Genomic DNA, 23,330 nt, shown 5'->3' with positions numbered 1-23,330 from the left:
GACTGCATGTGGGCATCAGAGTCCCAACCCATCTGCTCACAGAGCTGGATTGGACTATTTCCTAAATTCTTCCTAAAAAAAACCCTACAGGAACCGAGATTCATTTGACTAGATCAGATCACACGTGCGCGTGAATCAGAGCATATCTTGGAGACATATTTAAAGGGCTTTCATCAGAACATTTTTAACTCTACTTGCATGAATCAATGAGACAAACCAGATTATTTTGATGGTGGATTACACTGAAAAAGTCTCTTCCACAACATCCAGGGCCACCTGATCAGGATATATAAACAAGATCAATGCCATTAACAGAAAGCAACAGAAGGCTGCACGTTTAGTTCAGAGAGCAAGCAGCAAACAAAATTTTTGAAACTCATATGGTAACCACACAGTGAGCAAGTAGCTACCATTGTAGCTTCCACTGTGGCTGGAAAGGTCTTTTAAAGGAAAACAGCCAAATCATAAATAAAGTGTACTAATAATTGCCATCAGCTAATCAAAGCGAAACACAGACTACCATTAAGGGGGAAAAGAACGTGCACCCTAATAACTTTTTCCATTTTAGATTCAGAGTGAGAAAACAGACTACTTGTTTACATGTGATGTATTTATCCAGCCAGGAACTATAACAGTTTTAAAATATGCTGAGTATTATATAGGGAAAACACGCCACGCACAATTGTCCTCAATAGTAATTTATAATAACAATCACAAAACAAACAGCAACTCTTGCTCTTTCACGGCCTGACTGCACATATGGGGAGCACCCTAATATAATAAACTAGAAAATTAAAAGATTAAGAAATAGACCACGCAAAATCCATAATTTCTGTTTATTATGACTCAGTTTAAATCAGAGTCAAGTCAATACAGAACCTGAGCCAAAGTGGTTTTTTGTCAGCTGGAACTCAGAAATCTTCTAGCTTCTTTGTAACCACCTGTGGGACTGCCAGAACGAAAGATACCAGTTTAGACCAAAACAGTGCTATTGCTTTTTTTTCCAGATATTTTAATGAAATGAATAATTTGTTTGTATTTCGTTGAAGGGAAGGTTTATTTCCTTTCTGTGTCCTCTTCTTTTGCAATTATATTCTTCGGTGTTTCATTATGTGTCCCCCACGCTGGCACCAGAACCACAAGTGACTCAAGGAGACACAAGCAACCCCAGCATCGAGAGGAAGCAGCTGCACAATATGCATGAAAATCAGCATTTTTTCATAAGCCACAATTCTCTTAAAAGATTCATCAGTAACACTTTTTGCTGTATCACACCACTGGCCTACTTGTGTTATACCAACTTTCAGCAACGGCAAGCTGACAGCATTTAGCAGCACATTAGTTACAAGCATGCTATTAAATTCCTTTTTGTTGGCCAATCTGTTTATTTTAATAGATTACAGTTTTCAAGCAAAGTAATTTACAACCGAGCGCCCCACTGCTGTGCAACTTGTGACATTTGCATTGTTTGTCACAGCAGCTGAAATGCAAGCAAAAAAGCTGTAATTCGCTACCCACATGGAGCGTCCCACAGAACAGCCATCCAGAACAGAGCAGCTCTTCCCTGCTGGAAAGTTTTTAAAGAAGTAATTTGTTTCCCTGTTACCCCTCTTTGCTACCAAGCTGCTCCACTTGCAATTGAAGTAGGTTTGCTTTACAACAATAAAGTTTCCATCCAATGAACTAGTTATTTCATGTTGAAATAAACTCTTCCATTTCAAGTACAAGCTAACTAGCACATGATTTCACTGATCAAAAACAACACTGCATGGGCCAGGTCAACCAAAACCTGGGCAAACTTTGGGCAAAGAACAGGACTGAAACTCTTAATACACCCCAAATACATGGCTTATCAGCCGCCTTTTGGTTTTGGTGCAGAGGTTCCTGCCTGCAGAGCATGACCCATCCCATCCTGAACTGGACACCTACAACACATCAGACAAAATATATTCTCCGGTGGTGGTTTCGAACATACACAAGGGGGTCACGGTGTATGTAACCCAGGTGAAGTTGCCCAGCTGCAACATGGAAAGTCTACATTTAGGCAGAGAAATCCCATTTCAGGAATCCTCCAAACTTGTATGAAAACTGAGGCTTGAAGCCTGCAGGATAGCTGCAAGTGACCAAGCTCACCAGTACCCAAACCATTCCCACATCATGTGGGGGACACATAGAAACATGACATACAAACATATTTTGGCTTTCCCAGGACTTTGTGATCTGAAAAAATGTACAGCCGCAGGCCATTTATCTACTGCACAGAGAAGATGTTAAGGTTTCCAATGCAGGCTGGGAAGAGTTTCTTTATTTGGTTTGGTTTTTTTTTAATGTCTGCATGACGGATTGCCCTGCTCCCCAACATGTCAATATAACCACCCTTGGCGTAAACTAACACAATCCAACAAAATAATTTATTTTCCCATAGGAACCATCCTCCCACTGTCTGTCTGCCTTTACAAGGGAAACAAGATCCTACAAATGAAGATGAGCCTGCTCCTCACACCTAGGATGTTTTCCTACAAGCAATGGCTCTGGTCACAGCCTTTCTCCCAGTCCTGCCATCCCTTAGCGGTTTTGATGCCCTCACAAAAGCAAGCGGGTAGAAGGAAAACAATGCCCTTCAGCATTCCTACACAAAACGGAGCAAGTAACTAATCAGTGAAAACCACACAGAGAAAAAGTTACTTGCAGATTCTGCATGAAAGCCTACCTGAAACTTCACCAAAAGGGGCTTTTTTCCTTTTAAGATCCAACTGGTTTTTGATGTGATCTTTCATAACTAGGCAGTTGTACTGCAAAGCTAAATCAAGTGTAATCATTCTCCTCTTCCTATTCAAGGGCTCCTGTGTTCAAAAGGGGGTATTTCTGGGGTATTTTTTTCCTTTGACAATTACTTCTATGCATGGATTATTGGCAGCTCAATAGCCGAGGTGTGCAGAAAAGCCACCTTGGGGGAGGTAAGCCTCATCAGCTCTTTCTTCCCATCTCCCAGCATGTTAAAAGCAATCTGAGGCACAGAGGACAGCAGGAAAGTAGCATGAATGCAAATCATAGGGGTTTTTTTCTCTCTTAATGGATACTCTTATGCATCCCCATGTAGGGAAAATGACCTGGCAGAATCCCATTCTCCTCCCTTTCCTCCTCATTCCTACCTGGAAGCAACAGATAAACATTTTCAACAAAACTGCACAGCATCACCATGGTGCAAACAGATCACCCTGCCAAATCCAAGCAGCAGTGCTGCACAAAGACAAGGCAGCGCTCTGTGTTATCACACTACCATCCTGCTCAGTGGCAACCCTCTTCCCAATGGGAACGGCAGCTGTAGGTCCAACACAGCAAATCTTACCTTGTTTTCTAAGCAGTCAATGGTGCCATTCAGTATACTTCATAACCCATTGCAATATAATCTCTTTATGGATAGATAATACTGATATTTACAGGTTTGGAAAGGCTTAAACCCTCTAAGCAAAAGCATACGGCCTTTTTCACAATCAAAGACCTATAGATAAGACACTTTGATAAGCACAGCATCAAGAACAGAACACAAAATGCATTGGGTTTAAAGTCTCAAATAATTTTGGTATTTCACAGCAAGTCAAGTCTTTGCCCACACAGACAGAACAAGCAACCCATGAAACTAGAGCAGCATTCATAGCTGCACCAGTATTTAAACCAACTGCTTAGATACCTATGCACTAAGGTGAAGACTGTTAAACCAGAACCCTCTCCTGCCAGTCCTCTTCACACTGCTGCAAGAGGCTCATCTTGGCATCATCTACTTATAGAAGAGACACATTAGCACTCCACACGCCCTGTTGCTGCCCAAGGTCACGACTCTGAATTACATACCTGAGGCTCACAGACTGTCCTGCTCAAATCCTAGTGACTTGGGGGAGCAGGGCCAGCAGAGCTCACAGGTCTCTCTAGGTGGTGGTGTTTGTTTTGGTTGGGGAAGATAGTTTTCCAAAACAAACACAAAAAATAATATCCTTCTGCGTTCTACCACGGCTGGCTTTTAAATTCCAAGTTTGCCCAAATCCCTCCACTCCCAATACTATTTTGAAGCAACACTCTGGATGCCAAGGGTCCTGAACACAGAGACAAGCATTCTTAACAGAGCTTTAACAAATATCAAATACTTTTAAAAAGGAGCTTGAATTCGTGTTGAGACCATTAACTGCAACCTGGAGTAGCTCTTGCTATTTTCTTAATACTTTAGGTTAAAAAATTCCAGAGGCTTAAGAATTTCAGAGCAGGATGGTAACTCCTCAATACTTTATTAAGGTCTTCAGTTTATATACTACTGTTCTGTCAGCTTGTCACTAGACCATGTAAAACATCAGAGAAGAAGGAAACAAGTTGGTTAGAAGTGCGACAGGCTCTTGGAACAATATTAAGAGTTCTACTACACAGTGCAATTAGAATAGAGTAAAATAACAGCCAACCTATACACGTTGTCAAAATGAGATGAGACCATCCTTCCAGTACAGGTGTTTTACTCACAGCACTTCTTTATGCAGACATTCACAGAAGGGACTGAACAAGGAGTGGAAAAAATAAAACAAATTGAAGTTCAGGAAAGTTCAAAAAGGCTTAGTTTGCATACAAAACCTCAGTTAATTCCATAAATCCAAGTGCAAGTGGACTTCCGACTAACATGAATCACAAATACCACCAATTTACCATGCAAATATTTTAATTGTTTAAATCACGCTCTTCCAAGCACGAAGAGACAGAAGTACCCCATGGTGGTATCTCCAATGACAATGACAAAGGACCACCTGCTTATAACTTAAATAATAAATTCCTGTTTTGTATAACTGAGGCTGAATACCCACAGGATATTATTAAGAATACCCCTCCAGCATCTAGTCTAATAAAGAAACACAGAACAGCTTTGCTGTAGTACAAAAGTTTACAGAAAGTTCAACGACTTAAAGACAATACAAAGTACGTTGTCTGATTTCAAATAATTTATGTAAAAGTACATGCATGAGAAAATACTGGCAAGAAGATTTGCATAACCATATAATCAGATGCATGTTCTTTGTCCCTAGAGATAACATACAGTCAAAAATACATTTATATTTTAAGTTACAATAAAAGACAGCATTTTAAAATAAACACAATTTCAGGTCTACCAGCCCTTTAATGTGAAAGTTCCCTGTTAACCCAGGACAAACTGATAGAATAAAAAAAAATGGAGCCATACTGAAGTCTCTGAACCAGCCTGTAGTGTTTGGTTTTCCTTTTATCAAGGAAAGAGGAAACAACAGAAAACAGAGGAGCATTTTGTTAGTGCTCTCTTCTCAGTTAAGTGTTTTAAAAAGCATGATCAGAGCATAAGGGATTACTGTCATCCGTATACTCCAGGAAAACCCACCCTCCTCATGAGGAGACAGGGTACAGATCAGGCACAGATCTTCCCTTCCACATGAAGTAGCACCACCATCCACACAAGAGTGGATCCTGCAGGCAAAGCAAGCTACCCTTACTGTATTCAGGGTGGCAGCTTGGCCCCAACAAGCACTTTCTCTCAGCCTCTAGCAAAGCCACTATTCCTCTCAAATCACAAGTTATTTCTTCACGTTTGTCAAATATTGAAACTCCAGAAGTCACCTTCTTGATTACAGTATCAGACAACAGCCTGAAACACCCAAGATATCTTACCATGTGTCACTTGCCCTCCACGTTTTTGTGGTCAGCTAAATAGTTTAACAAGACGACACATGATTAATTTCTTCAAAGATATTTTAGTTCATTAATTTGACAAAAGCATTGGTTGCAGTACAATAGTTTGACATACAGTAACAGAACGTACTCAATTTACATGCACAAGCTATTTAACAAGAATACATGGTCTCTCCTATTGCCATTATAAAATTAACACTACTGTGACAGCTGACAGCCTTCTGATTGTTCTCATGAGCTCTTAAAAAAGTGATGAAAACAGCGTTCCAGTTGGTACGATGGCAAAGAACAGAGATTTGGCCACTGCTGGAAGATTCCAACGAAGATGCCAGTACCATAATGGGAAAGTGTTGGCATTACTGTAAAAACAGCTACAAAAAAGCTATGCAAAACTGTTCTGATACGTACTTCAAAGAACATATGGGAAATAGTTACAGCTTTGTATAGAAACATAACAGAAACAAAAAGTACATGTAGGGGAAGAAAAGTTACGAGTTTAAGGCAAAACAAATGTGTGGATGACTAAAAAAGCCTGATCACTGAGGTACTGTAAACCAGCAGCAATCTGTTGGGGAAGGAGCACATAATTCTCTAGCGGAACTGGGTTTTGTGCATATCTTTTGTGGTTGGAGGGTTTTTTTGTTTCTTTGGTTTGGGTTTTTTTTTGTGGGTTTTTTTGGTTTTGGTTGGGTTTTTTTGTTTTTTGTTTTTTTTAATAAAGCCTCCAACTTTGAAAACGTAAACCGAAACTCCTCTGCATTTGTGTTCTATGCCTGGCTGAGACTTCTTTCAGGTTTACAGTTCAGTCGAGATTCTCATGGTTTAACATACAAAGTACAGTATGTGCTACTAAGGACTGTATTTTCCAAGTCTGCTTTTCAAATAACAGATACAACACTGTCACCCTCATTAAATGTGGAGGTTAAAAGATTCAGTACTGCTGTTAAAGGGCTTCTAGAAATGAGAACAGAGAAGTCAGATTTATGACCAAGAAATAAGCAAGGAGCACTGTAAAACATACACGTTACAATAAGACTTTTCCTATAGCAAATAAAAGTCACCAGGGGACTTAACTTTTTATTATTTTTTTTTAACATTTCTTTATAGCTTTCAAAAGTGCTAACAATTCCAGCAATAAAACTTTTCAGGTGCCCTGGCTGTACCTCTTTTTTTAGTATCTTTTCCAAATAGTATTTAAACCGGTACAAAATCCTCCCCTCTAATCAACAGTTATCAATTTAAAATTATGCTGCTGCAAGTCTGATCCTGAAATATGATGAATACGCGACAGTTGTAATGAATTTATTCATGATTGTATAAAAAAAGCACAGTTACATGTGACTGCACCGTAAGACCTATAATACACCAAATAAGACTGCAAAAACAAAAGGCAAAAAAAGGAAAAAGGCCTCAGGTCTCCTTTTTTCTGTTGTTTGGGTTTTTTTACTAATTCTCACGGCAAAAAAAAATAAAGTAGCAAAGGCTTAATCTTAAATACAAAGTTATAATCTGCAAATCAGGTCCTCTAATCCAGACTGATGTTACATTTCTTTTCAACTGAACGACCCATGACAAACCTGCAATGCCTCCACTTACTTACACTCCAAAATGTTCCCCAGCCTCATCCACCCAATGAACTACCCACACTTTATTTTAAGCAGAACAATAAAAGTCGTTTGCTGTTCTGAAACAGTTGGTCTGAATTCTTTAATACCACACTCTAAACTCAGGAAGACAAATTTAAGAATCTCTCAACTCAATTCTCAAAATATCACTCACAAAGGGGAAGGAAAAAAAGAAAAAAAGAGACACAAATATGGACGTACAGGTGTTAAAACACCACTAAAAAAAAAATCAGACTTGATTAAGAGCCTATACTGGAAACACTTACCTTGTCAAAGCATTAAAATGATCACCTCGGAAGATAATTCAGAGACATTTCAGAACTGTGAAAAAAGGCAAACTAAACTGTCATAGATCACTGAAATATCTAACCTAAATGCAGTGTAAATTGATGACTGGTGAAGGGACAACCAGTCATCTTGCAAAACGAGGGACTTCAAATTACTCATCACCAACCTCCTGTAATAATCTGCATTGAAGGACCTGATGAACAGCAGTGAAATCTTTGTCATGCAATTACAACTGTTGAGCAACCAATATGCAACTCAAAGAGTGATACTGTCATCCATGATGGATTATTGAAGTAATAATCCATTAAAGAATAAGGTCAAAGGGAAAGTGGTAAACATCTTGCCATAAGTGAAAACACTTCAAAAATTTACAATTAAATAAAAAGTTAGATGATATCTTATAAAAAGAAGTACTGAACACAACAAAGCCACAATAAATTAGTGTTTCCATAAAACGACATGCTGAAGGTTTTGTTCCCAAGTCTATACATTTTTTTACTGTCTGTTAATTCCTAAATATTGACAGCATAATTGATAATTGAGGTACAGTAGTTTACATTTGTATACGTCTTGTAAAAAGGTTAATTTTTTTCTTCCAGTTTTTCTTCCTCATCTCCAAAGAACAACAAAGGAAACATTCCTAAAATGCAGCCAATGGTCACTCCAATAGCTTTACCCTAGAGAAAGGGGGGAAAAAGTTTCTCACTGATCAGTAGTTACTCATTCGCTGTGTTGCACTGGCACAACCAGGAAAACAGACCCTTTGTTCTAGTTTTCGGTTGGGAGCCATGTTTTTCTTAGCATGCAGACCAGAAACACAATCTATGAGAGACACACAGGTATGACAACGTTGGATATAGCATGTGCTGTGATAAAAGACAATTCTGAATAAAGGGGAGGGGAATGACCAATGAAGAGCTGCACAGGTGATAACAGAGGAGACTGATTCAAAGGATTAGTAGGATGGCCAGGAAAGTGGAAGGGGGGAGCAACACTACACCAAACCCCCCCCCCCCCCCCAAAATGCTACACACATTTTCGGTGCAGTTAAAAAAAACAAGCTTGTATCTGGTAATGTAAATTATCAGAGTCAGGAATGAGGAATTCCTTGCAAACATGATGGCTTGCAAAGGCACAAGGTGAAGACAAAAAAAAAAAAGTAATTGGAAAATATTTTGCAATTGGCCTAGAAGTAAAAGTCAAAAGGAAAGGAAAGACAATGGGCAACATCCGAACCACATCACCAGCAGAAGGTGGACAGTACTGAAAAATTTGAGACAGCGAGTGAAAGAAAACACTACTGTACAGGCAAAGGTGCTCAGATGTCTTTTCACAGAAAAATGCTGTGAATGAACTGCGGTGCAATGACAGGCTTTTGCCACACAAGACTCCGCTTCCACAGAGAAGACTTAATGTCGAACAGACTAAAGGGCAGCCCACAACATGCCAGTTTTTCCCTGCTCAATGCTTTGATCTAAAAAGTGCACTAAAAGCAGACTTTCCCCCCCCTCCCCCCAACTTATCCTCAGAAAGTGCTAATCCTCTCCCCTTAAATCTGCAAAGGTATTTTTCCCCAAGAAGGTTCATTCTGGCAAAGTGAAAGAAGCACCTGTTCCTTTATTCAGCTTCTTATAATCTGTTTCTTTATTCAAAATAAACTATCACTCTCATTGCTGAAGTGGGACTACTTCAAATGTTTAAAATGTTAATTAAGTAATCACCCTGCAAATGAATTTGCAAGATTAGCGTCCCGCAATTTTAAACCCAGGCAGTGAATATTACTCAAATGCTAAAAGTTTACCCAGGGGAAACTAATTTCATATCCAAGCTAATTATAGAATATTAGAAATTAATATATACTAGAACAGGTATAGGAATAGCAAGCACCTGACAAAGAATGTATAGGAGTAAACTTCTATGGGGTCATAACTTTCAAATAAACTATCCTATCACAGTAGGCAGAGCTCAGCCCAGGCACCTGCACAGCATACATGAAGTCATTGCAGAGACTTATCCATGTTACTAGACACGCATGGCTTGTTGCATGCAAAAAACACACCCAAGCTCAGAACAATCCAGTCTCATGATGCTCCCTGACACAGGCTCACAACTAAACCTTCCAGGAGATGTGCAAAATGGTGGTGGTCAGTAAGGATTTAATGGCAGAAGTGACAAAAAGGATTTATCACATACGATTCAACAGAAGTTCAAACAAAAAAAGCTCCACACAAACAGTGCCTACCTAGAGCATACTCACCAAGTGTGCACTGAGACGCGTTTGCCACATATCAGCTTGTTTGGGTGTCAGATCGGGGATAGACAGACCCAGTCGTGAAGCTAAAGCTTCTACATAACCTGCAAGACTAGAAGAACAAGAAAACAAGAACAAACAGTTTTGGATCTGACTGTATCTTCTAGTGAGGATTTTGAAATATCTGAAGCACTGAACTCAAAATGAATAGAGCTTTTCCTTCAGCATACTGATAAAGCCATTGAGAGGTAAATATGGGGAAGTGTTCAGACTTCTGATGGTCACATTTTGCAGTTAGTTAACTATCCCACCGATTTAATATGCAGTATTTCCAGAAAAAAACTTGATGCAGTAAGACATAACTGGCATGAATATTACTGTGTTTTTGCAGAGCTGGAGGAAAGGTTACACAATCACTAGTTAGTAAAAAGCCTTGTTATTCACAGAAAAAAGAAATATCAGAGGGACAGCAGGGGAAAAGAGATGCAACAGCCAGCTTTACTTTCACTAATTACACAGAAGCTTCCTTTAAAACATTAAAAAAAAAACAAACGTCAGCTGCATCTGTTGACATCAAGAAATAGGTATGCCTCGATCTGAAGATCCATAATTGTTTTATCCAGGGAGAAGCAAATGTCTTCGGATCTAGACATAACAATCTGAGGAGGTATAGTAGGTCCATTCTATCACACCAGGGTATTATATAACAGAAAAAAATTATTTTTCCACTTCGTATTTTAATGGCACACTTTTTAGAAGTTCTAATACTTCTTTAAAAGCAAGCATTACCTACAGACTACACTGAATCAGGTTAAACAACATCCCAATTCCACCACTTAAAATATATAATACCATAATAGCGAGACTGTTATTCTGTTTCAGAACTATCACATGGCAGTTTTAAACTTGACAAGAACCACCTAATATTCCAACTTTTTCTCAGCAAGGACAGAATACATTTCTACAGACATATAGTTTACAGAAGCAAAATTCAAGAGCTAGGAAAAAAACACCAAACAAATCAATTTCAACAGTTTATATGTTCTAGCTCAGCAGCACCAATAGTGTATGGAAGAGAGGGAAAAAAAAAAATATTCTTAATACAAGTTCAGACATACCCCAGTCCAGCTAAATCTGAAACAAGGTTTCCCAAAGCTGCAGCTGGAGGGAGGAAGAGGGAAGAGAAGGGGAGAAGAAAGCAAAGTAGTATTTTAATAACAAATAAAACCAACCAGCTCCCGTCCCTCACCCCCTGCAGCGACCCTTACTTTACTCAGTATATATAGCACAAAAGACTAGCAGTAAGTTTCTTTTATTTTAGAGGTTTTTTCTGACCTTATTACAGTTTGCAATAACAGCAGCGGAATAACAATAACAGGAAGTCCAACTATTTTTCTGAACTTACCTGAAGAAAACTTGACAAATACAAATAAAAACTTGACAGTGACACCTGAAAAAATTCAATGTAGTGACTTTTCAGCTCAGAATTAAAAGCAGCCATGTATGACTGCCAGCTTCACACAGCTAACGCTGGACAGCCAGCAAGGCTTTCCAGTGCCTGCAGGGGCACTGGAAATAGAAGGAGCCGTTATTCACATATGTAGCATTGATAAACACCTCAGTATACCCATGAGCTGTGTCAGTTTAGGCATAAATACTGTACTTATGACGGAATAAAGTCACACACTTAAAACACAGGATTTTACGGCAGATCTGGTTGAGATAAGACAGTCACAAGCAACAGAGGGCTGCAAATCTCCGAATTATTAACTCGTTCTGCTACATACATTTTCATTTAAGCTATCTGCATGCTTTTGAGCAATGCTGCACCTGCAGCTGGTGGACCCGTGAGCAGGGTTTTTTCCCTGGCATTGCAGAGGCACCAAAGCTGTCGAGCAGAGCTTATCAGTTTTGGCCCAGTGCAGGAGCAGGGGGGCTGCCTGGCCCTCCCGCGGTATCACACGGAGGCAGAGGAGCCACCAAGAACACCAGCCAATGCAGCAAAAGGACACCAGCACCGATCTTCACGTAACACTGCAAGCAAACAGCAACTTACAAATGCGTATACACACATACATAAATAGCAGATCCTAAGGAATTTAGAGCAGTTCTATTACAGAAATGCAAATATGCTTTAAGTGACCCAGGATTTGAACTTTTAGATTAAAACTGGCAACGAGCATTTCAAAAGCTATTTGAACTGAAATTCCATTTCTGCAAATGGAGTATGTCCCTGCTTCAACTATATGTTGTTTCTTTATTAGGAAAGGCAGCTGCAAAACCAAGGAAGCGACGTTTACAGCCCTGTGGCCTGCTTTCAGCCTAAAATATAGGCATGTGCCATGTTAAGTCTACACATACTGCATTTTTATTACTTGCCTGCCATAGTTGAAATTCCTAGGACAACTCCAATTGACAATTCTATTTGGGTTCCCTGAAAAATAAAGAGTTTTCTTATTATTTGAGGGATTTGGAATTAGAATAGATTATATTGATTCAACTGGCAAAAGTATTGCTTACTGCTTGTTTATGTTAAAATTAAAAGGATAAATAGACATTACTTCTACTAGATCTGCACCGCTCCTACCCTCCTGGAGTATATATTTCCTGCTAAGACAAGAGCCTACTTCTGATATTCTTTTAATATTTTATAGTTTCATAATGCCCGCCTAACGGAGAAAACCATAATGCCTATCTCTGCATACTATTTTCCCCACTAATTCTCAGCTGAATGTACAGCTCTGAATGCAAACTTCTACAAAGACTGAGCAAACAAATAAAACACAGTATTGTAGCTCCTTACTTTTTCAGTTGAAGAAACAAAATCACAGTGAACTGCAGGATGAAACAGCAGTGTGTAGTCCAAAGATGACAGACAACGTGCGTGAATTAAAACAAGACATGTTCCAGTTGGATATAAGAAAACGTTTTCCACTGTGAGGACAGCCAAGCATTGGAACAGGTTGCCCAGATAGGCTGTGCAGTCTCTGCCCTTGGATCTTCTCAAGTCCCATAGGATAAAATGATCAACAACTTGGTCAGGCCTTACAGCTGATCCTGCTTTGAGCTGGTAAGACCAGTGACCCTGAGGTGGTCTTGAGCAGCAGCAAGACTAGAGACCTAGTAGGTCCTGCAGTCCTTTCCCACCTGAATTATCCCATAATTAAGATCACACTATCAACAATGATTCTACAGGAAGAAGAGTTATGTTTGACCTTTTATAGACCTTCCTGTTCCACTAGCCCATTTAATCTTCCAAATAAACAGGAAAATATCTCAAGAGCATTACTCAGGAATGCCAGACTACATCAGTACAAATCAACATCAGCACTAACAGTGCCTGCATCACTCAGAACAAAAGGGACACATCAGTAAAACCCCTGAAGGCCTATTAATCACACATACTTATCACATTATAATCAGTCAGTACAAAAATATATCACCTTCATGATTATAAATGTGCCTTACAGCATAAATTAGGAGAGGGAAAAAAAACTCCCAAGCCTCTTAATTCAGTAAAATTTATTACAATACCGGCTTTCAGAAGGAACACTCCTTTGCAGAATGCAAAGGCTGAACAGAGCATGGACATTTTCTTTAAAAAAGAAAAATTAAAAGAGAATTTAGCAGGTTGATGCAGACTGAACAGAATCTTCCTGAAACTCTCATAGTCTAGTCTATTCTGGTTGAACAACATAAATCTTACTGAGTTGATCAAGGAATTAAATAATGAACTTACCGCAGCAATCATAATTGCGTTATCCAAAAATCCAAACCCTACAAAAGGTAATGCATTGTGGAAGAACACTAAAAGAAATAAGTAACAAAGAAAATAAACATTTAGAAGAGTTCACTAGTTCACACTAACAACTGAAAAGTCAGTCTAATACTGCCTTCAAGAGGAACAAAGACAACATACACAAAATCCCTTTCCTACTACTTCTACCGGTGACCTTTTTTATTTCTGGCAGGTTTGGTAAAACCCTTTGCCACATGTAAGTGTTACTAATAGCTTGCGAAGAACCAGTTAAAAGAACTTACTTTGCAAATACTCTCACAATTTTGGATAGAAGCCACTTATACCTACTAGCAGATAAGAGAAATACTTAAAACTATGCAAGTTTGGTATTATTTACAGTCCTTCCAACCAATGCTGCAGTATTACTGAAGATTGCCAAACTGTGTTACCAGACTCCCTGCATTCTTCTCTTGCTTGAAATAAAGCCTTTTTCTCTGCAAGTCCCTCTTTATTCCTGTGCAAGAGGAGCTCCATCTTCACATATTCTTAAAACTTTGTATTTTAAAAGTATTGCCTTGAGCTAGGCAATTCTTATCAAAACTCCCCCAGCTAAATCTGCAAACGCTAAGGTGGTTTTGGCCAGCGTGTCATACAGCATTAATTACCTCACTATTATAACCCAAACTTCTGTATCTTGATTTTTTTGGGGGGGCACTATGCTGGGAGCAAGTTAGACTTGAAGCTGCTCCTCAATACACTGTTCAATCAATACAACCAATCAATACAATCAAGTTTCGCTTTTTATTTCATGCGTTTTTTCTTTTGATTCCTGAAATTCCAAGTAAACTCTATTTGAAAATATTTTCTATTGCAGGAACTTGGAGCATGCTGGTCTGCATAATTTCTGACAAGAAGCACAGTAATACTGTATCATTCCCTTTCTGTCCTGCTCCATTTTCTCTCTCAAGTTTTAGCTTGTAAGCTTCTGATGGAGATGGGATTGAATTTGCACATCATTGCCTCCAGCTGAGTTTCAAGGGGCTAGCTCCATAAAACTAAATACAGTACTGAGAGCAGACTACATGACTAAAAATACAGCTTAGAAAGTTAGAACTTTTCTATTTTTTTTTTAATATTTATCATGCATCAGCTGTTTAGGGTTTCCCCCACACACACTTCACATGGGACCAATAATTCCTATATTTCATAAATTTATAGAGAGGCAAACACAGGAAGAGGGAAGAAAGAAGCATGCATGAACCTTACAGTCACATGACAAGAAACTGGTATGAGTCCCTTTTGGATTGACCTCTTGTAGACAGCACGAATCCATGACCATATAAAAAACAAAGCCACACGCAAGAGATCTTCCATGTTTAGATACTACAACATGTTTGGATTTCTGTAACTACTTTGTAAGAATACACATACCTTCTAAAATGCACAGGTAAAAGACTAAAGCACAGAATGTATGAAATTTTCCAATTATTTTTTTTTTAACCATCGCAGGACAACTCCCCCCCCCCAAAAAAAAAAAAAAACCAAAAAAACCCCACACTATAAGTAACAAAAAAGCACATAGATATGTCCAGTATTTTCAAAATGTGTGTACCAAACTCTGGAGCTACAAAGGGAGCTCAAATTCCTATCAAAACTGACAGAATTTTGGAATCCATGGAGTAAACAGAACCCCAGGGACCAAGCAACGAAAAACAAAGAAAAATAAGTGTAGATACTTAGAACATGAAGATATTCAACTAAATACATTTGCTCACTGAAGGAGTACAAAAATTACAAGAATACACTGATTTGGAAACTAAATCAGAATTTGAATGACCATGGTATTATAAAGAATACCAAATCTATTTCCAATTTCTCCTCAATTTTATCCCACTTCTCAGTCCATTTAAAATATAGGCAACTAGAAGCAAGTCAATAGTTTTAAGCTTAAATACAAAAAAACCCCACAAGGTACTGCAGCACCAACTCCACTTGGCTTAGGAAAACAATGTTTGCTGCTGCCTTTGAACAGCACGCCCTCATTTGGGTTTTCTGTCCTACTTTTCACTGAATGCTGCACATTCTCCAGCTGAGGTGTTACAAAATAAAGAAGGCAGGGTGACTGCTGGTGCTTGCTTTGGTTTTCTGTTACTCCATACAGCAGGGATGAGGACAGACCAGCACTTGTAGGAGAAAGATGAAGCAATTCAAAAGACAGACTGCACGAGTACTGAACCACATTCAACAAACATTCTTCTTTTACCATGTTTCAGTTGTCCTGGAGATGGTGGTGCAACCTCCAACTTCTCTAGAGAAGTCAAAATGAAACGAGAAAGTTAGCTAGTTCATCGCAAATTCAGTTTATTATAAAGTGTCTACCAAATTACTAGCAGGCAAAAGAGCAGTTAACATTATTTAACAGCTTTCAAATTTGAAGAAAAATGCTTCACATCTACATTTTTTAAAAAAGATATACTAAAAGCCAAAAATTCTTACAATATTACAAGATTAAAGTAGTATAAGTGATTATGCAAAGTAACAGCACACATTAGAAGCAGCCCAACAGCCATCTTTATTACTGAAAATTAGAAAAATACAGTAAAATTAGAAAAAACAGGACATCTAAGGAGAATTGTATTTTATTAGGTTTTAGAGGTCCTCTAAGCATGCAGCAGACAACCTTCTTTCCTCCAGAGACAGTCTGCAAAACACCCCCTACCATTTCAGTTCTGATAAAAATCTTTTAACAGCTAGTAGAAGAATAAAAGAAAAATACTACGATGACATTAGAGACCACTGATTTCAGCAACAGCAGATCAAGTTTAGTCATTTGGTCATGATTCAGGTATCCTGGCTTCAAACCAGTAAGACCTTGGAAGGACCAGGCCATCATTCCTGAGCCTGACAGAGTACTCTATAGGAGACTAATGCAGTCTGTTAGAGGTGACACACAGAATGCAGCAGCAGCAGCAACCCACTTCATAAGGCCAAGGGAAAGAAAACAAGCTACTTTTTTAGGCTTGTTGTGGTTTTTTTTTAGATGTGGGTATTGAGCACAAGAACTCTTTCCAAAGCAGATAAAAATGTTGCCCCAATACTTTCCAGTATTCCGAACCCCTAGCTTTTGACAAGTTGCTTCCATACTTATGATTAGGTAACTTCTACAGGCAAAGGTAAAAAATGGTAAAACATGAGAGGAGCCTACAACACTACCTCAGGTTTTCAAATTTGACTTGGGGCAGCCAAGAACATAAAAAGACAATGCTGCAAACACGGGCTGTAAATCATTTCAGCATGTCTGAACAGTGCAGACCAGAGTGATTATTCCTGCATCCAAACCACTCCATATTCAAAGCTACTGTAAAGGAGAAACTAAAATATTCACTTCAATTAAGTTTGGGGAAAAAAAAATAGTGAGACCTTAACACCAGTATTCAGCCAATCAGGACACCTACTTCCAAAATAATTTCATTAATGTAAGGTCTTAAACTGCAACAGCTTTCAAGCTTTAGCAATTATTGAAGAGATGCTTCTTCCCTCTGCCCAACAGATACTAACTACCTAAGGTCTACAAACACCAGTTGTACTCATCACGCAAGCAGTAGAACTACAGCCCAAGTATTACAGAAATAAACATCATGCTAGAGGAAGAACAAAAGACCATCCCACGGTAAACAGAGGGGAGACCTGCACGGGCTAGTCTTCCAAAGCCACGGGCGTCACTGGTGCCCGACAGCCAGGAAACATCAGACCAGAATTTTCAGCTTGTGTTCAGGAAGGACGAGACCAGGGATGGGATGCATGTTCCCCAACACAAACTTCTGCACTTGTCTGCATATGGTCTCCTTCCTCACTCACAGTTTAAGTGAAGCTTTTACTGAAGAACGGGGTAAAAAAAAAAGAGCTGTCTATATATACCAGCACTGTCCTTTCAGCAGCTTTTCTGAGACAGCAAATTCATATAACAATGGGGAAAATCAGAGACACTTTGAACCGAAGAGATTAACAAAGGCCACCACTGCCAGAAGCTCAAGATGCCTTGGGGGTGACCAGGCAACTTAAGCCAGCACCCTCACATTCCTGATGAAGCCTTCCTAGCCTCCTCTTGCTCCACCCTGCTGGATGCCAGGGAGAGAATGAAAACCCAAAATCATGAACTCAAGCTCAAGAGGTCACTGAGAAGGTGCTGCCCTCCACAGCTTTCTGCTCCAACGGGGAGCTATCACACTGACCAGCCTGGTTCCTTAGCTTCATGTGACACTGCCACTGAAACCATCCCTGCTGAAGTACCACCTGTTCTTCAGATCTAGTTCTCCATATACAAGGGTTTCATGATAAAAAGCTGTAACAGCATAAACAAACTTCCAGAAAACACTCTGTTCCCCTCTGAGGAAGACAGCTTTTCATAGTTTGCCTTGATCATGATAACCAGTTAAGGTAACTCCCAAGTGAAGTGTTTAGGGTACCAACACAGAAGACTATTCACTTTGTCACAAAATACTACAAAGCTCAAGAAAATCAGCCTTGAGGATTTAGCCACAACTGATTTCCGAGTTTGACAGCACATGACAGTCTACATAATTACACTCTATTCAGTGTAGCTAGAAAGCTATTTAAATTAAAAAAGAAAAAAAGGTAAAAACCAGGGCATAATTGATTTTAGAAAGTTATTATCCAAAGGAGGAATTGAGGGCGAACGTTTGGTAGGAGGAAAAAAGCACTTAAGTCTTTCACATCTATGAATAATGGGAGTTTAAATCACATTAACTACACAGGACATTAATCTCTTCCTTCAAACATAAGTCAAGGACTATCTTGGGATGGTTTTAAAAGGAGGGAGGGCTGGGGGGCACTACTTTGGGGTTAGAGGAAAGATGAGTTGGTGCAAGGTAGAGGGAAACAGCAAGGGATCAAACATAAGCAAAAATTACATTGACTAAACCTGTTTCAGTACCATAACATTCCTGGTAAATAGCCATTTTATGAAGCAGGACACCCAAGGTGCTTCAGCACCACTAGGGTGGTAACTAAGGACAGAGTGGTGCCACCATGCTCTGGAGGCCAGACAGCTCTTGTCCAGCCATAGGAAACTCCTGTGTAGGTAACAGCATCTTCCTGACGCAGCCATAAGAACTTTCTTTTATAAAAGAGTCTTGCTAAATTCATCTGGAAGCGTGCCTGACATAGCGCGTCCCTCATCACTGAAATAAAAACTAACCCAGGAAAAGAATCTGGGATCACATGTATTAATGAGACAGATGGAAGTCTGACAAAACTTCAGATAACTAGGTGCAGGTCAACCCTTCTCACACTCCAGAGAAGGAAGCTCCAACCCTGACACCCTCTCTGCCGAAGCCAAGACACATCTTTAGCCTGGGGAGGTTATCTAGTCCCACCCCTGCACAAAGAAGGGCCAAATCAGACCAGGTTCTCTTCAGGACCTCGTCACATGGTACCTGCAGGACCAGGCTCAAGGGAAAAGGTGTCACTCATGGAGCACCAAAACCAGCCTTTAAAAACAAAGATGACTTCGCTAACGGCTGCAGCACACTCCAAGACAGAGGTACAGAGCACTGCCCACTATGGAGAAGGGGGCTGGGCCAGTTCAGCTCCACTTGCAGAGGCCAACGCTTAGTTTAAAGCTGGGACACTGGGAGAGGCGGGAGGGAGGGGGAGTAAATAAGTGAAAAAAGAAAGCAGGAAAACTGAAATAAACAATTAAATAACCACTGTGTCATGAAAGGCAAGAACCTTTTTACAGCACCACTCCCAATATCACCTCTTTAAAGCATAATATACTTTAAAAGTCTGCAAGATACAAAGGCACCTGGGGAACATATCTCAGAGACAAGAAGAGTCTTTAAAGCAAATTTTAAAACTCCAAGTGTTTCAGGACAGTGTATTTACTCATAAGAAACTGTCCCAACTAATCAAATTTTCAGGGCTTAGCAAAAAAAAAAAAACCACACACAAAAAAAATCCCACAAAAAAATGTTCAGAGAGTACAGCAAAGGAAACATGTCCCTTGCTTGTTTTACTGGAGGGAAAACAAAAATTCAAACTGCAAACCCCCCTTTCAGTAACAGAATTCAGTCAGAATCCAACAGTTCAGAGTGTAAATGTCCAGGGAAAAAACTAAAGTACTCCAGTATTGCATTTCACAACAGCTATTCACCAGCTCGTCCTGTGCCACAGTGCTGAATAAGACTAGCATTCAATCTTATCGTAGAAGGAATAAAATGAAATGGCAGAGTAAGGAATACTGCTGTTTTCTAACAGATGTTCATTACCATAAATGAAGTTATAAACCAAAGTTCAAGTGCAATACAGGTCATGAGCCCTGAATTAGCAAAGCCTAGGAAGCAGAAAAAAAAAACAACCAAACTGCCTCTTAAATCTGTTCTTGATCTTTTTTGAATTTACAGTATCACTTTTTTGCTAACTAAACATTTACCCTTTAAAAAAAATAGAGAGAACCTGGGGAAAATCTAAAATTGTCAACATAAACATAACCATTACCCACAACTTGGCCCAAATCCAGAAAGTTAACTCTGCCAACTGCAGCCAATTTAAACCAAGACAGTATTTGCAATTTAGTTTTAATATTACTATTCTTAGCTGACAACTGTACTGACAGGTAACAGGGGTGCATTTATTCAGATAGAAAACAAACAAAAAACCCAACAAAAACCAAAACAACCAAAACCCAGAAAGCTATCATTACCAGGTTTTGAGTTAACAATTACTTTTAAGGACTGGCCTACAAGCAATCTTGCAAGCGTGAAGGCAGGTATTATTACCTTTTGTTCAAGTTGCAGCTAACACTGCCATAAAATTTTATAGCTAAATCTGTTACTGTCACCCAGGGGCAGAAAACACGTAGCAGTGGTAACAAGTACTGTGGCTAGGACTATGCTAGGAAGATACGTGGCTACAGCTGAGTACTGTTAAACCCAAGACAAAAGTATGAGCACTGTTTTATAAATAGTGACCAAATTGTTAAGATTAATGACTTAACAATTAATATCAAGAAGGTAAGGAAGAGGAATATGAAGATTATTAATAATTTAGATCCGTTCTAACCTCACTGTAGGCTGTAAGGTTAGTATCTCATCTGGAAGTTAGGGAGGGGTTTCTCTCAAATTCATGAATCTGTTTCCTTCAAAAAGCCTGTCCAGGTCATTGCAGCAAATCATTCAGATACACATAAAGACAGCAAAAGTTCTTGCACAGAACAAGAAATCAAAGCAATTGTTGTGTCTACTAAGAAGAGGTAGTCCTTTACATGGTGAGCTCATAAGAGGATCTTCAAGCCCAAAATTCTGGATTGGAGCCTAGAAATGAGGTGTGTATTATTGCTTTGTTCCATATCTAGAGGTGGATCCTTAATAGTAAATTCTGACTATGATGTACAAGTTCATTCAAGGAATAAGCTCATCAGGCTCATCCCCAACATCCTTTATTCCTATGTTTTTCTCGACATTTTAACAAAAACTGCAATAGTTTCAGTACGTACAGCAAAACACTAACTTGAAAAATCATGTCCACTGATCTTCAATTGGATTCCCTAAATATTCCAGATGGGGAAAAAACAGTCCATGAGTTGACAGCAAAAAAATATTCTGCATCATTTGTTATAACTCACAACTGGTTTCCTGTTACTACAGCAATTAAAGCATGAAAGGATGCTGACTTGTGCAGTGCTAAAAATAAACTTGGCTGTTAGCCCGTTCAGTCATATGCACACAAGAGAAAGCTGAGCAAAGCCTTGTAAGACATGAATAGACAGAGGACATGAGAGAATAATTTCTCCACCACCTCTGAGAAGGTAACTATGTTCAAACAAACATTCTAGATGCATATAAATAGGACACTGAAGGGTTTGGGGTTTTTTATACTCTGTAATACTGTAGAAAGTTACACAGTGATTATGTTCCATCTCCCTCCTTGAAACACCTTGCAGTAGCAGAACAGATGAATTATTGTCTTTATTTGAAACTACTGATATACGTACTGGAACAAGGGCTGAACAAGCTTTGCAGGAGTGCCGTTGTTCCCCTGCCATCAACCAACCAACCCCCTCAGAACAAAACCTAGGAGTGATTTCAGGCATAGTTCATTCCTGGGGTACGCTCCAAGCAGGTGAGCAGCCCGGACATACGGGCCCCAGGACAAACCCAGGGCTAAGTGCCACATACAATGGATGCAGTCAGCCTGCTCCAAAAGAAAAAACAAAACAACCTATGATTTGGAATATAACTACTCTGCACTACCTCACCTAATGGTCGTTAGTTACTCCCTAGAATGGATGCATTTAGCAACAGAAATGTACATTTCCCGTCAGATGCAGGATAGTCTAGATTTCAGTATCATAGAACTTACTTTGAACTTTATCTGCAGCGCTGGATATTCACCACCAAATATTTTTAGTATAACATACACTTATCCTATTATCCCTCCCAAAACCATGATACATCATTCGTATCCTTTTAAAGATGTTTAATGAATCACAGAGTCCTAAGGTGGAAACCCAGACTGGAGATCTAGGAGAAAGCATAAAATGCAAACAGGTATCCAGAGACTCAAATCACTGTCTTCATCGTTAAGAGGGTCTTTTTCCTGATCTAATCAAATTCTCTGTCAGTGCCTTACAAACTTAGAAGGTCAGCCTTTCATTTCCACCCAGACAGGTTCACACCAAACTAGGGTTTGCAATGGTTTGCTTAACAAGGTCTCAAACTGGAGCTGAAAAAAATTAGAAATAAGATACCTGCCTAAAGAATCAAGGGGGTTAATCTGCTAAAATAATGACAATGCAGAAAGGATTTGCAGTTTTTAAGAGATGCATGGCAAGGGTAGAAATACGGAGTTTAAGCTGTCTCCTTCAGAGAGAAATGGAAAATGTCATTAAAACAGCTGAAGTTTATATAAAAATGCCAGAAACACAGTAACATTGACAGGAGAGTGAACAGGAACAATAATGTGGTGTTCTGATCTGTGCATTCCAGAAGTGAATCATTATATATAAAGAAAAAAAAACCAAAAACACCAAACCTAGGTACTTGAGAGTTGCCAACAAATAAACTAACTGTAGCAATTCCCTAACCAGTGAGCCACTCCCGGAGTCAAAATTCCGTACCTCAAAAAAATCAAAAACTCATCAGCCCAAATGCAGGCTGGCTTTTCTTCCCCTCCTCCATTTTCAGTGCTCGGGGACTGCAAGGAGTTCTCAGGAGCTGGAGGAGGGACACCTCCCATAGCAAATTCTTCGCACTCTTCTCCCTTTGGATGAACTAACCTTCCCCTGGGATTATCAACACCCTCTCCACTAGCTATGGAAAAAGACCAGATAAGTACATCAAAGTAACATCAGACCGGAATTAATCTCATTCAAATATACTCCTCTGTTTAAGTAAGGTGAGGTGTTGGCAATTCTGTGTCAGCACTGATTTTTCTTGGGCCTCTCTGGTTCGAGGTAAGCATCTATCAACTATTTCACTGCTTCGCAGTTGAGCAGAGCAGCAGCTCAGCCACAGCGCCGAATTGGAAACAAGACCACAGTACCTATGTATCATCATGGTGCGAGATTAGGGTTTTGGCTGTCCTCCGTAGCAGGTTCACGTAAGAGGACAAGCAAAGCAATTCTGTGGGACACCACAAAAGATTTGTTAACAAGAATTATCAGAGCTCTGCACACAGCCATAGAGATCTGATCTAGCAGAAGGCTTTCATC

General features: G+C 39.4%; 1 protein-coding gene across 2 annotated transcripts in view; it reads right to left on the bottom strand.

Moving 5' to 3' along the window:
* Nucleotides 1-822: 822 nt before the first annotated feature.
* TMEM65 (transmembrane protein 65) overlaps nucleotides 823-23,330 on the bottom strand; it is a 48,092-nt gene continuing 25,584 nt past the window's right edge. For both annotated transcript variants that reach the window (XM_080381752.1, XM_080381753.1), the window contains exons 3-8: nucleotides 15,861-15,905; nucleotides 13,598-13,665; nucleotides 12,238-12,292; nucleotides 10,977-11,019; nucleotides 9,865-9,970; nucleotides 823-8,284 (exon numbers count right to left, since the gene is read on the bottom strand). In XM_080381752.1, coding sequence (XP_080237878.1) covers nucleotides 8,189-8,284; nucleotides 9,865-9,970; nucleotides 10,977-11,019; nucleotides 12,238-12,292; nucleotides 13,598-13,665; nucleotides 15,861-15,905 — 413 coding nt within the window. In that variant the 3' untranslated portion in view covers nucleotides 823-8,188. The remainder of the gene's footprint in view (nucleotides 8,285-9,864; nucleotides 9,971-10,976; nucleotides 11,020-12,237; nucleotides 12,293-13,597; nucleotides 13,666-15,860; nucleotides 15,906-23,330) is intronic.

Source organism: Falco punctatus (genome assembly GCF_963210335.1).
Source record: "Falco punctatus genome assembly, chromosome: 3".
Lineage (NCBI taxonomy): Eukaryota > Metazoa > Chordata > Aves > Falconiformes > Falconidae > Falco > Falco punctatus.
The sequence above is the reverse complement of the archived record's forward strand: the minus strand, read 5'-3'. Positions and strand labels throughout refer to the sequence as shown.